This window comes from Bos javanicus, chromosome 10, assembly GCF_032452875.1.
Source record: "Bos javanicus breed banteng chromosome 10, ARS-OSU_banteng_1.0, whole genome shotgun sequence".
Taxonomy (NCBI): Eukaryota; Metazoa; Chordata; class Mammalia; order Artiodactyla; family Bovidae; genus Bos; species Bos javanicus.
In genome coordinates, this window is record NC_083877.1 from 25,289,007 (window position 1) to 25,304,505 (window position 15,499).

The window sequence follows — 15,499 nt, forward strand, 5'->3', positions numbered from 1 at the left end:
TCTTACACTGTTGGTGGGAATGCAAACTGGTACAGCCACTATGGAGAACAGTGTGGAGATTCCTTAAAAAACTGGAAATAGAACTGCCTTATGATCCAGCAATCCCACTGCTGGGCATACACACTGAGGAAACCAGAAGGGAAAGAGACACGTGTACCCCAATGTTCATCGCAGCACTGTTTATAATAGCCAGGACATGGAAACAACCTAGATGTCCATCAGCAGATGAATGGATAAAGAAAGCTGTGGTACATATACACAATGGAGTATTACTCAGCCATTAAAAAGAATACATTTGAATCAGTTCTAATGAGGTGGATGAAACTGGAGCCTATTATACAGAGTGAAGTAAGCCAGAAGGACAAACACCAATACAGTATACTAACGCACATATATGGAATTTAGAAAGATGGTAACGATAACCCTGTATAAGAGACAGCAAAAGAGACACTGATGTATAGAACAGGCTTATGGACTCTGTGGGAGAGGGAGAGGGTGGGAAGATTTGGGAGAATGGCATTGAAACATGTGAAATGTCATGTATGAAACGAGACGCCAGTCCAGGTTCAATGCACGATGCTGGATGCTTGGGGCTGGTGCACTGGGACGACCCAGAGGGATGGTATGGGGAGGGAGGAGGGAGGAGGGTTCAGGATGGGGAACACATGTATAATTTTTTTTAATTAAAATTGAAAAAAAAAAAAAGAAATACAATTGAGAGCAGCAGTATTGCAAGTAAGAATATTAAATATATCTTGTCAAATAAGAAAAAAAAAAAAACCTGACTCATCAACATAAAGATGATATCAATATTTTTTAAATATATGTGAGTGAAGTGAGTGAAGTCGCTCAGTCGTGTCCGACTCTTTGCGACCCCATGGACTGTAGCCCACCAGGCTCCTCTGTCCATGGGATTTTCCAGGCAAGAATACTGGAGTGGGTTGCCATTTCCTTCTCCAGGGGATCTTCCCAACCCAGGGATCAAACCAAAGTCTCCCACATTGCAGGCAGACGCTTTAACCTCTGAGCAAATACGAAATGCTAAACACTTCTAGGAGTGGCCTCTGCATGTTACAGCTTTTCATCCTCTTTTGCAACTAAGCCCGCTTGGCAGGCTCTCACTCATTTCTCGCTCTTCTTGGCGGTAATTTCATACTGCTACCACCAGGTGGAGGTGTCCCACTGCTCTTCACTTACTATCAAAGACAAGACATTTGGGGGTGGGGACAGGGGTCAGGTTCTTTGGTTCCATTAGTTATACAAATAAGCACTTGCCTTCACGCCCAAGAGCGAAAAGAATTTGGAGAGTGCGCGTAAAAGGTCAGGCAGTGGCTGCCTCTTCCTCTCTTTTTGTTTTCTTAGTCGTTCGGTTTCCATGGGGATCTGTGTTTAAGCAGCAACTCTGAATCCATTTACTGCCCCTCAAGGCTTGGGGCTGAGCCCAGAGACTGGCTGTGAAGAATAGCAGGCGCTGGAATGGGTGGAAAGGAGGAGATTTATTTGCTAATTTGGACAGCAAAAGATGAAGACAGGTATAGAAGAAGGAGTGATGGGGTGAACCTTGGAATGGGGTGCACAGAGGAATGTAAAAGGCAAATAATGTTTCAGTTCAAATAAAATTTGGGGACATTAAAATCTTTTCCAAAACTCTTCAATTGTCTTCTTACCATAGACTATTTCAGCCCCTTATAATACCAAGTCCTCTCCTACCCCTATCCAAAAATATCAGCAGACCTGTGTCAGAACCTGCCTGAGGTGCTTATGTGTCTTGTTCCAAAAGGACTCTGGAGCAAGAGAAGAGCACTTCAAGGAAAGACCATCCACTGTATTCCCCAGGTATGGTGTAGTGCCTGGCACATGGAAAGCTTTCAGTAAAATATTTGCTGAATGGATAAATAAATAAGTGAGTAATAAGAATAGGGCAGCTTTGGGAATTCCCTGGTGGTCCCAGTGGTTAGGACTCCATGCTCTCATTATCAAGGGCCTGGGTTCCATCTCTGGTCGGGGAACTAAAATCCAAGCCACAGGACAGCCAAAAAAAAAAAAATTTTTTTTTTAATGTGATAGTTTTAGTTTTAATTAATTTTACTTACCTCTAGCTTCAGGGCAAACTAAAGACGAAGAAAAAATGTCTTTTTGTCAAAATTATGAGGATGTGAATGTGTTTATTCAAAGATCAGTTGTGGGGTGGGGGGTGCTATTTTCTGCTTAATCAGAAAAAAGGAAAGTGTCTTACTAATAGCTCCTGCTTCTAGGAGTATTTGCATTTCCGTCAGTTTGGGCTATTATTCAGAATCCATTCACAGATAGCAGTTGATCTACATATGAACAGCTCTCTACTTGGTTTTCTCTGCTAATCAAGTTTTCTTTCCTAATGGCTTACCTTCCAGCCCCACCTTTCCATCTCGCTTTCTCTCTCACTACCCTGTTTAATTACCACTCTCTATAATTATCTAATTTATTTACGCATTTTTATTGCTTGTCACCTCCCACAGGTGACAAGCTCCTTGCTGCTTTCCTCACAGAGCCTTCGAGTCTAAACTTTAGAGTCTAAGTGCTCAAGTCGTAACTTTTTAAAAAAAATTCCATTTTAGGTGAATTCTTCACAATTCTTTAATCTATTCACTCTCCTACCCTTCAATTGGAAGTGACCTTTCCTTCCTCTAAATGAGCACACATTTGATCTGCATTTCCTAGCACACTCACCACTTACTGTCTATGCAGGCCAGCATAATAATAATTGTAATCAAATGTAGTGATCTTGAAAGATTGGCCAGGCACTGGGCCAAATTCCTTGTTTTGTTAAACTTCTACCACAATCCTTTGAAACAGATACTATTAACCTCATTTTTATTTTATTTTGGTGCTGTTATATGGCTTGCAGAATCTTAGTTTCCCCAGCAGGGATTGAACCTGGTCTCTGGGCAGTGAAAGCTCTGAGTCCTAACCATTGGTGATTAGTCACCTAGTCGCTCAGTCGTGTCCGACTCTTTGTGACCCCATGGACTGCAGCCCGCCAGGCTCCTCTGTCCACGGGGATTCTCCAGGCAAGAATACTGGAGTCTTGCCATACTCTCCTCCAGGGGGTCTTCGCAACCCAGAGATCAAACCCAGGTCTGTACATTCCAGGCAGATTAACCACTGGACTACCAAGGAATTCCCTTAACCTCATTTTTGTGTGAGGAAACTGAGGCTAAGAAGTTAAGTAAAATGCCCCAAATCATGCAGCTGATAAATGGTAAAGGCAATTTAAACCCAAAAAATCACTCTGGAATCCATATAGTCTTTGGAATACAGACTGTGTTATAAGTAAATGTGTAAGAGTTTCAGCTCCATAATTCACAGCTGCATGACCCTAGCAATTTACTAACCTCTCTAAACCTCAATTTTCTGGTTGGTAAAATGGGGGTAATAATATCTACCTCACAAGATCACTGCAGGACAAAGCATCACATGACCTTGTCACAAAAAAGTGGCCCATAAAGAATAGCTGCTCATAATGCTCATAAAGTAAGTATTACCTGTTCACCTGTTTCGTCTCCCATACCAAGTTAACAATTCTTTCAGAAAGATGCTTTATTCTCTTTGCATTTTGTGACATCTAGCACAGTGTTTTATATACATTAACTAAACACCATGAATATCTGTTTAATATTGGGATGGGAGAGCGAGGGAGAGATGAAGGAATGGATGAATGGATGAATTAATGGATAATTTATTGCTGGTGACAATCTAAGTCAAATCTCCTTTCTTCTTCCCCTAGAACTTTACACATCCTCTATGAAATTTCCTCACATTGTATTATATATATGTACATGTATACTGTATTTATATATATATATATTTTTTTTTTTTTTAAATACCACACTTATAGATGATAGTTTACTGATCAGGGATTGAACCCAGGCCACAGCAGTGAAAGTGCCAAGTCCTACCCACCAGACCACCAGGGAATTGTCTGTTTTTAATTTTCTTGTTTAACATCTCCCCTCTTCTATGTTGAGAAGTATATATTTTTTTAACTCTACTTGCTCCCTAAATGCAGGTCTGGTGAGTGAAATATTAAATGAACTTGATAAATATTTGCTGAGAGTATAACTAGTTAGGAGGACTCACTTGGTCCTTATGTCCCAAAAGAAAGGATTTCTGTGGCTTGGGTGGTCAACAAAAGAGTCCGAAATGCAGTACTTGGATGCAATCTCAAAAATGACAGAATAATCTCTGTTCATTTCCAAGGCAAACCATTCAATATCACAGTAATCCAAGTCTATGCCCCAACCAGTAACGCTGAAGAAGCTGAAGTTGAACGGTTCTATGAAGACCTACAAGACCTTTTAGAACTAACACCCAAAAAAGATGTCCTTTTCATTATAGGGGACTGGAATGCAAAAGTAGGAAGTCAAGAAACACCTGGAGTAGCAGGCAAATTTGGTCTTGGAATACAGAATGAAGCAGGAAAAAGACTAATAGAGTTTTGCCAAGAAAATGCACTGGTCATAGCAAACACCCTCTTCCAACAACACAAGAGAAGACTCTACACATGGACATCACCAGATGGTCAACAACGAAATCAGATTGATTATATTCTCTGCAGCCAAAGGTGGAGAAGCTCTATACAGTGAACAAAAACAAGACCAGGAGCTGACTGTGGCTCAGATCATGAACTCCTTATTGCCAAATTCACACTGAAATTGAAGAAAGTAGGGAAAACCACTAGACCATTCAGGTATGGCCTAAATCAAATCCCTTATGATTATACAGTGGAAGTGAGAAATAGATTTAAGGGCCTAGATCTGATAGATAGAGTGCCTGATGAACTATGGAATGAGGTTCCTGACATTGTACAAGAGACAGGGATCAAGACCATCCCCATGGAAAAGAAATGCAAAACAGCAAAATGGCTGTCTGGGGAGGCCTTACAAATAGCTGTGAAAAGAAGAGAAGCTAAAAGCAAAGGAGAAAAGGTAAGATATAAACATCTGAATGCAGAGTTCCAAAGAATAGCAAGGAGAGAGAAGAGAGCCTTCCTCAGTGATCAATGCAAAGAAATAGAGGAAAACAACAGAATGGGAAAGACTAGAGATCTCTTCAAGAAAATTAGAGATACCAAGGGGACATTTCATGCAAAGATGGGCTCGAAAAAGGACAGAAATGGTATGGACCTAACAGAAGCAGAAGATACTAAGAAGAGATGGCAAGAATACACAGAAGAACTGTACAAAAAAGATCTTCACGACCCAGATAATCATGATGGTGTGATCACTCACCTAGAGCCAGATATCCTGGAATGTGAAGTCAAGTGGGCCTTAGAAAGCATCACTATGAACAAAGCTAGTGGATACTAAGAAGAGATGGCAAGAATACACAGAAGAACTGTACAAAAAAGATCTTCACGACCCAGATAATCACAATGGTGTGATCACTCACCTAGAGCCAGATATCCTGGAATGTGAAGTCAAGTGGGCCTTAGAAAGCATCACTATGAACAAAGCTAGTGGAGGTGATGGAATTCCAGTTGAGCTATTTCAAATCCTGGAAGATGATGCTATGAAAGTGCTGCACTCAATATGCCAGCAAATTTGGAAACCTCAGCAGTGGCCACAGGACTGGAAAAGGTCAGTTTTCATTCCAATCCCAAAGAAAGGCAATGCCAAAGAATGCTCAAACTACCACATAATTGCACTCATCTCACACGCTAGTAAAGTAATGCTCCAAATTCTCCAAGCCAGGCTTCAGCAGTATGTGAACCATGAATTTCCTGATGTTCAAGCTGGTTTTAGAAAAGGCAGAGGAACCAGAGATCAAATTGCCAATATCCACTGGATCATGGAAAAAGCAAGAGAGTTCCAGAAAAACATCTATTTCTGCTTTATTGACTATGCCAAAGCCTTTGACTGTGTGGATCACAATAAACTGGAAAATTCTGAAAGAGATGGGAATACCAGACCACCTGACCCACCTCTTGAGAAACCTATATGCAGGTCAGGAAGCAACAGTTAGAACTGGACATGGAACAACAGACTGGTTCCAAATAGGAAAAGGAGTACGTCAAGGCTGTATATTGTCACCCTGCTTATTTAACTTCTATGCAGAGTACATCATGAGAAACACTGGGCTGGAAGAAGCACAAGCTGCAATCAAGATTGCCAGGAGAAATATCAATAACCTCAGATATGCAGAAGACACCACCCTTATGGCAGAAAGTGAAGAGGAACTAAAAAGCCTCTTGATGAAAGTGAAAGAGGAGAGTGAAAAAGTTGGCTTAAAGCTCAACATTCAGAAAACGAAGATCATGGCATCTGGTCCCATCACTTCATGGCAATTAGATGGGGAAACAGTGGAAACAGTGTCAGACTTTATTTTTTTGGGCAAAATCACTGCAGATGGTGATTGCAGCCATGAAATTAAAAGACGCTTACTCCTTGGAAGGAAAGTTATGACCAACCTAGATAGCATATTCAAAAGCAGAGACATTACTTTGCTAACAAAGGTCCATCTAGTCAAGGCAATGGTTTTTCCAGTGGTCGTGTATGGATATGAGAGTTGGACTGTGAAGAAAGCTGAGCGCTGAAGAATTGATGCTTTTGAACTGAGGTGTTGGAGAAGACTCTTGAGAGTCCCTTGGACTGCAAGGAGATCCAACCAGTCCATCCTAAAGGAGATCAGTCCTGGGTGTTCTTTGGAAGGAATAATGCTGGGGCTGAAACTCCAGTACTTTGGCCACCTCATGCAAAGAGTTGACTCATTGGAAAAGACCCTGATGCTGGGAGGGATTGGGGGCAGGAGAAGGGGACGACAGAGGATGAGATGGCTGGATGGCATCACTGACTCGATGGACGTGAGTTTGAGTGAAGTCCAGGGGTTGGTGATGGACAGGGAGGCCTGGAGTGCCGCAATTCGTGGGGTCGCAAAGAGTCGGACACGACTGAGTGACTGAACTGAACTGAACTGAATGTGATTTTACTGAGTTTATTTTCTAAGGTTATTTTCCAGTATCTTGTTGGGGGAGGGAATATTCCTTCTTCGATTTCAAGAAAAAAGTTAATAGTTGGGATTTCAAGCTGCGTGAATAAAGATGGACAACTTAGAAATGGTGTGCATGGAAGGATGAGGAGGTTTGTAGTATAAGGATGGGAGTAGGTGATGGAAAGTACAACTCCCCTTGAATAACAAGCTTGTTTCTCCCAATCCTCCTTTTCTACTCTCTCTTTTCTCTCAGACTTTCTTCTTTTGGAAATATACACATATCCTGGTGACATTTATCCTTTGACCAAAGGATGGAACCAGAGGTCACTGAACCAGATGGTGCAAAGAAAGATCTAAACCTCATGGAGTGGAATTGGGTCATTAAGTTTATCCTCCCTCATCTCCAATTCCTGCTCCAAATCCATTGATCCCCTCTCCTCATCTTTGTATATGCATTTTAAAAGACATATACCTTTATACCTGTCTCTGTGTATATATCAGTTTAGTTTAGTCACTCAGTCGTGTCCGACTCTTTGCAACCCCAGGCTTCCCTGCCATCACCAACTCCAGGAGTTTACTCAGATTCATGTCCACCGAGTTGATAATGCCATCCAACCATCTCATCTTCTGTCATCCCGTTCTCCTCCTGCCTTTAATATTTCCGATCATCAGGGTCTTTTCCAATGAGTCAGTTCTTGGCATCAGGTGGCCAAGGAGCCAAGGTGGCCAACGAGCTTCAGCTTTAGCATCAGTCCTTCCAATGAATATTCAGGGCTGATTTCCTTTAAAATGGACTGGTTGGATCTCCTTGCAGTCCAAAGGACTCTCAAGAGTCTTCTCCAACACCACAGGTCAAAAGCATCAATTCTTCTGCACTCAGCTTTCTTTATAGTCCAAATCTCACATCCATCAGATCAGATCAGATCAGATCAGTCGCTCAGTCGTGTCCGACTCTTTGCGACCTCATGAATCGCAGCATGCCAGACCTCCCTGTCCATCACCAACTCCTGGAGTTCACTCAGACTCACGTCCATCGAGCCAGTGATGCCATCCAGCCATCTCATCCTCTGTCGTCCTCTTCTCCTCTTGCTCCCAATCCCTCCCAGCATCAGAGTCTTTTCCAATGAGTCAACTCTTCGCATGAGGTGGCCAAAGTACTGGAGTTTCAGCTTCAGCATCATTCCTTCCAAAGAAATCCCAGGGCTGATCTCCTTCAGAATGGACTGGTTGGATCTCCTTGCAGTCCAAGGGACTCTCAAGAGTCTTCTCCAACACCTCAGTTCAAAAGCATCAGTTCTTCGGCACTCAGCCTTCTTCACAGTCCAACTCTCACATCCATACACGACCACTGGAAAAACCATAGCCTTGACTAGACGAACCTTTGTTGGCAAAGTAATGTCTCTGCTTTTGAATATGCTATCTAGGTTGGTCATAACTTTCCTTCCAAGGAGTAAGCGTCTTTTAATTTCATGGCTGCAGTCAGCATCTGCAGTGATTTGGGAGCCCAGAAAAATAAAGTCTGACACTGTTTCCACTGTTTCCCCATCTATTTCCCATGAAGTGATGGGACCAGATGCCAAGATCTTCGTTTTCTGAATGTTGAGCTTTAAGCCAACTTTTTCACTCTCCTCTTTCACTTTCATCAAGAGGCTTTTTAGTTCCTCTTCACTTTCTGCCACAAGGGTGGTGTCATCTGCATATCTGAGGTGATTGATATTTCTCCCGGCAGTCTTGATTCCAGCTTGTGTTTCTTCCAGTCCAGTGTTTCTCATGATGTACTCTGCATAGAAGTTAAATAAACAGGGTGACAATATACAGCCTTGACGTACTCCTTTTCCTATTTGGAACCAGTCTGTTGTTCCATGTCCAGTTCTAACTGTTGCTTCCTGACCTGCATACAAATTTCTCAAGAGGCAGATCAGGTGGTCTGGTATTCCCATCTCTTTCAGAATTTTCCAGTTTATTGTGATCCACACAGTCAAAGGCTTTGGCATAGTCAATAAAGCAGAAATAGATGTTTTTCTGGAACTCTCTTGCTTTTTCCATGATCCAGCAGATGTTGGCAATTTGATCTCTGGTTCCTCTGCCTTTTCTATGACTACTATATATACCATAGCTTTGACTAGATGGACCTTTGTTGGCAAAGGAGTATGTACTGCTTTTTAACATGCTGTCTAGGTTGGTCATGGCTTTTCTTCCAAGGAGCAAGTGTCTTTTAAAGTCATGGCTGCAGTTACCATCTACAGTAATTTTGGAGCCCAAAAAAATAAAGTCTGTCACTGTTTCCATTGTTTCCCCATCTATTTCCCATGAAGTGATGGGACCAGATGCCATGATCTTCGTTTTCTGAATGTTGGGTCTTAAGTCAACTTCTTCACTCTCCTCTTTCACTCTCATCAAGAGGCTCTTCAGTTCCTCTTTGCTTTCTGCCATAAGGGTGGTGTTATCTGCATATCTACTGGTATTGATATTTCTCCCGGCAATCTTGATTCTAGCTTGTGCTTCATTCAGCCAGGCATTTTTGCATGATGTACTCTGCATATACATTAAATAAGCAGGGTGACCATAAATATCCTTGACGTACTCCTTTCACAATTTGGAACCAGTCCATTGTTCCATGTCTGGTTCTAACTGTTGCTTCTTGACCTGCATACAGATTTCTCAGGAGGCGGGTAAAGTGGTTTGTTATTCCCATCTCTTTAAGAATTTTCCACAGTTTGTTGTGATCCACACAGTCAAAGGCTTTAGCACAGTCAATGAAACAGAAGTAGATATTTTAATGGAGTTCTCTTGCTTTTTTTGTGATCCAGTGGATGTTGGCAATTTGATCTCTGGTTCTTCTGCCTTTTCTTTTTTCCCAACGTTTCATATTTATTACTGGGTCTCAGACTGATAGTGAGGAAATAACATCATGAGTCAAGCATTACAGTAGTGATGTTCTCATTGTGATTTGGCTGCTTAAAAAAGTGGTCTTAACATGTGTGCCACATATGTTAAGACCACTTCTTATAGACCCAGCTTGCTTCTTATAGACCCAGCTTGGTTCTTCTCCAATGTCCTCTCTTGGAGTTGTACCTGATTTTATTGCCAGTTTTCATTCGAATCCATTGAGGAATGGGACGATTCTGCTTTTGTTTCTTGGCCAGGAATCGCTTGATCCTGAAAGTCTTGTGAGAAGACATGGTGAGGAGAGAACTCAACCGCACATAGGATGGCGGAGAAGAGAAAAGAGCTCTTCTGCCTTTTCTAAGTCCAGCTGTACAAGAAATGTACAATGGTCAAGAAATGTACAATGCACTTTAAGATGGAGAAAGAACAGAGAATCAAACAGTATACAATTATTAAATAATATAAGTACTATCTTATAATATAAGTAATCCAGTCTCATAAAAATGCTTGACTGCAAGGAGGCACAGAATTCTCCAAAATGTACACCATGAATACTTTTTTAAAGTCTAGTTGATTTACAATTTTGTGTTAGTTTCTGTTGTACAGCAAAATGATTCAGATATATATATATATAATATGTGCCTTTGTATTCTTTTCTATTATGGTTTATGAAAAGATATTAAATACAGTACCCTGTACTGTACAGTACAACATATTTGTTTATTTTATATATAGTAGTATGTATCTGCTAATCCTAGACTCCTAATTCATCCTTCCTCCAGCCCCTTCCCCCTTTGATAATCTTAAATTTGTTCCCTTGTCTGTAAGTCTATTGCAGTTTTGTAAGTTCATTTGCATCATATTTTAGATTCCACATATAAACGGTATCATATATTTGTCATTCTCTTTCTGATATGATAATATGATAATCTCTAGGCCCACCCATTTTGCTACAAATGGCATTATTTCATTCTTTTTTTGGCTGAATAATATTCCATTGTGTATATATACCACATCTTCTTTATCCATTCATGTGTTGATGGAAACTTAGGTAACTTACATGTCTTGGCTATTGTAAATAGTGTTTCTATAAACATTGGGGTGCATGTGTCTTTTCAAATTAGAGTTTTCATCTTTTTCCAAAATACACAAGCAGCTCATATAGTGAAGTGAAGTCCCTCAGGCGTGTCTGACTCTTTGCTACCCCGTGGAGTATAGCCCACCAGGCTCCTTTGTCCATGGGATTGTCCAGGCAAGAATACTGGAGTGGATTGCCATTTCCTTCTCCAGGAGATCTTCCTGACCCAGGGATCAAACCCAGGTTTCCTGCACTGCAGATGGATTCTTTACTGACTGAGCCACGAGGGAAGCCCATTTTCCATAGTAGCTGTACCAATTCACATTACCACCAACAGGATAGGAGTGTTCCCTTTTCTCCATACCTTTTCCAGCATTATTATTTGTAAACTCTTTAGTGATGGCCATTTTGACCAGAGTAGGTGATTCCTCATTGTAGTTTTGACTTGCTTTCATCTAATAATTAGCAATGTTGGGTATCTTTTCATGTGCCTGTTGGCCATCTGTATGACTTCTTTGGAGAAATGTCTAGGTCTTATCCCATTTATCAGCTGGGTTGTTTGGTTTTTATTACTGAGCTTTATGAGCTGTAGGCTTCCCTGGTAGCTCAGAGGTTAAAGCATCTGCCTGCAATGTGGGAGAGCTGGGTTCAATCCCTGGGTTGGGAAGATCCCCCGGAGAAGGAAATGGCAACCCACTCCAGTACTCTTGCCTGGAAAATCCCATGGACAAAGGAGCCTGGTGGGCTATACTCCACGGGACAGCAAAGAGTCAGACATGACTGAGGGACTTCACTTCACTATATGAGCTGTTTGTGTATTTTGGAAATTATGCCCTTGTCAGTCTTATCATTTGCAAATATTGTCTCCCATTCCAGAGGTTGTCTGTTTATTTTTCCTTATGGTTTCCTTTGCTGTGCAATAGCCTATAAATCAGATTAGGTCCCATTTCTTTATTTTCGCTTTTATTTCTATTGCCTTGGAAGACTGACTTAAGAACACATTGCTAAGATTTACGTACCAGAATGTTTCACCTATGTTCTCTTCTAGGTACACTATGTATCCTTAACTTCCATGTTTAAGCCAGTTGCTATTCACCTCAAACCTACAAGTCCAGTAAAGCCAATATTTACAGCAACTCTTCCAGTTCTTCACTTTGCTCTCTGTTAACTCATTTCCCATTGCAGCGCCTTTGGACTAACTGGTTGCCTTCAGGATCTTCAGCTCTTCCTGGTTCTCCTCGAGTATTCTGGCTTTGATTTGCCCCCTCAGCTCTCCTCACTTTGGACTATCTTCTGTATAAACTGGCTCGAATCAACTCCATGAGAACCATGGGTCCTGGCTCATTTCAAGGCCATAAAAGCAGTTCCAGGATAAATGAGGAACCACATCAGAAGTCCCTATGAATCTTGGGTGACTTATGGACTTACGGAATTATGGATGAGGGATAAAGCAGTGGCATAGTTTGGAACTGGAAATAATGTCCAAAACAAATAAAGACCTGTCACCAAAAGATTAAAGTCCAAGCCATTACAAAATAGCTGCATAATAATAAACTGGAAAACATTTGTTGTATTTTCTGTTGTGCAGTAGGTACTTAGTGCAAACAGATATTTAAAAAAAAAATCTGTTGAATGAATGTGAATGAATAAGGGACGATATAAAGGATTTGCAATTAAAATATGATTAGGAATCAATTCGACATAATCAACATTTTTTTTAATACTAGAATTAGTCACTGGGGGATCCCATTCCTGGGAATAATCTCCAGTGTGGGAAACAGATTATTATTTAATTGAATAGCTTAGGGTATGAAGTTATCAGAATGAAATTGGCTTCTAAAATACGTTGGTACCCACAAGGAAAAAAGTTCATAAATTCTAGAGAAGATGGAGAAATTAAGAGCTATCTTTTCAAGTTTTACTTCTGCTTGGGTTCTCATTCTTGCCTCTAGCCATTTATTCTTTACGTAGTGCAAAGGGCAATTCCTTGAGATAAGATCTGGTTTTGGAGAATCTTTTGAAAAGTCTTTCTCTTGGTCTTAGTTTCTTTATCTGAAAAGCAAGAGATTTGGAAATGATCCCTATGGCCCCATCTAGCTCCAAAGTCCTTGAGAACCCACTTGTTCTTAAAGTTGCCTTCTGAAGGCTCTGACCATGTTTCCATGATAGCTGTCAGTTATTCACATTTTCGGACATAATTTCAATCCCTTTTTTCCTATCCCTCCAAAGATTTTCATCTGTGACTCTTTCTTTCCCAGCACTCTGAATTGTTCCTTCCCATGGCTTGGTTTGTTTGCCTTTGTCATCATTCTCCCCACCCCACATTTGCCCCTCACTGTTTGTATCTCATTTGTTGATTTGCTGATTTTCTTTAAAACAACTAACCTTAGGCTCTCTGGAACTTTAGCAAATTGTTCCTATAATTTTTTCCTTCAAAACACAGGCACATATCCTACCCACCAACCCCGACCCTAGGCTTCTCCCCCTGCCTGCTAGGCTCATGCCTTTCCCCCACAACCTCCTGCTCCTGTACCACAACCTTGACCTCTTCACAAACTCCATTTCCCCTTTATTTAACAAGAGTAATATTGACAAACCAAGGAAAGCAAAAAGAATAACTTCTCTCCTTTCTCTTATGAATGTTTAAATCCCTGCCAAATGAACTCCGAAAAGAAACCCCAGACAGGACTCAAACTGAATGACCTCCTTGATCCTCACTCCCTCCCTCTGCCCCTAAAACACCATGGCAACTGTCACCTGAAAGAGGCCACGCAGAAATCATCTGATAAGACCAGGGATCGCTTGCCAGTGCTTTCTTATTTTATAAAGTTCTGCAAAGGGCACTCTTCCCTTACTTTTCATTGCCTTACTCCCTAATGAAAGACCACTGGAACATGTGGTAATATATGTAATTAAAAGAATCATAATTTGTAGATATTTACTTGTGGGTCTTCAAATGTTCCTTGCAAGTTGAAAGTTCAAGTCATACTACAGGTCTGCACCCAGAAAGTGAGGCCTATAACAGACAGAAATCAGGGGGATGGCAATAAATGGTCACACTGTGGTGAAAAACACGGGCTGTCAAGTCAGGTATCGCTTGGGCAAATTTCACTCTGTCACTTATCAGCTATCAGACCTTGAACAAGAAAGTTACTTTGTTTCTTGTGCCTCAGTTTCTTTACTGCAAAATAGGGTGTTCTGCTTGCCTAAAATGGGGATTATATAATACTCCCTCGCAAAGTTATTTAAAGGATTAAAGGAGTGTGATACAATCAAAGGGTGTGATACTGCAGAGTGCACCCTAGCTATGATTAGCTATTGTTACGGCTATCATAGAAAGGATACGTGTCATATCATAGAACGGTTTCTAGATTCCTAGTTTTGTTCTCTTGCAATTAAAATCAAATTCCTCATGGGATTCCAACTCTTAGGAAGGTACAGGAAGTGCTTCCACAATGCCTCCTCTTCTACAAACTAGAAAAAGAGGAATGCTAACAGCAGAGTATTGTCCTGAGAGAAGAGGCCTTGAATGAAATGCCAAAGAATTTCCTGGACCCCCATTCGACTGAGGTTGTATTTTTAGAGCAAAAGCCACTCTGAGTTTAGAAACGCTTTTCAGAGACTTCAAAGTGTATTACTCTCAACCACATCAACAAACATTTGGCCAACAGTAGTACACACATTTGGGAGGCATCTTGTTTACTGGGACCACAGACTGGACTCACTTCATGTGTACATGGATTGCCTTGTAATCCCCTAGGTATCTACAACCTGGTTTCAAAAGCAACAGTCAAGCTCAACTGTCTCAAACTGCAAAAGAATCATTTAAGAGTTTATTTTTAAATCTTAGGCTTCAGACTCAGAGACTGATTAAGGAGATCAGGGATAGAGGCTAGGAATGTGAATTCTCCATAAATTCCCCATGTGATTACCTGTGATTACAGTGAACCCAGAGGAGTTACAGAGCTCTGGGAATTAGCATCCCTGACTGGGCCCTCTTCTTTCTCTTCCTCAGAGGATCTCATTCCAATCACCTTCTCTTTGTTTCTCACAGTTTTGGGCTTCTTTGACTGCACTATTGTGCTGATATCACAAAACAACGTGCAGGAAAATCTCTGAGAGTCAAACATAATGACTGGCTTGAGCAGTAACATTCAAGTATACTTCAATTTTTTCCAAAAGCAACAACATATCTTTGCTTTTTAAGGACATATTTTTTGATAATAAGAGTACCCTAACATCCATTTAAACTAATTCAGAGGCAACCTGTGCTCACAAAGGAAGGATACAGTGTCCTGCTTGAAAAGTAGGAGTCCTGAGCAAAGTCCTGCTTTGGCCCCATGATGTAAACACCCAACAGTATTTTATCCCTTAAGAGAGGAAAAATTTTAAGTCAATAGGGAAGCCAAAATAGAAAATATTGGTAAAATTAGCAAATATCATAAAAAGGAACCACAAAGCCAGAATAAAGAGTCCATCTTCACCACCAACTACTTCCTGCCCAAAATATCCTCCCACTCCGCCCCCCACCCCCAGAGCCTCTCAGGTTTCCACACAGGGGAAGGA

At 41.1% G+C, this 15,499-nt stretch overlaps 1 protein-coding gene across 1 annotated transcript; it reads right to left on the reverse strand.

The window, feature by feature from the left end:
• Positions 1-9,977: 9,977 nt before the first annotated feature.
• LOC133255348 (large ribosomal subunit protein eL39-like) lies at positions 9,978-10,206 on the reverse strand. The gene has a single exon (XM_061429813.1). It carries the CDS (start codon positions 10,146-10,148, stop codon positions 9,993-9,995), a length of 156 nt encoding a protein of 51 aa, XP_061285797.1. The 5' UTR covers positions 10,149-10,206; the 3' UTR covers positions 9,978-9,992.
• Positions 10,207-15,499: the final 5,293 nt, after the last annotated feature.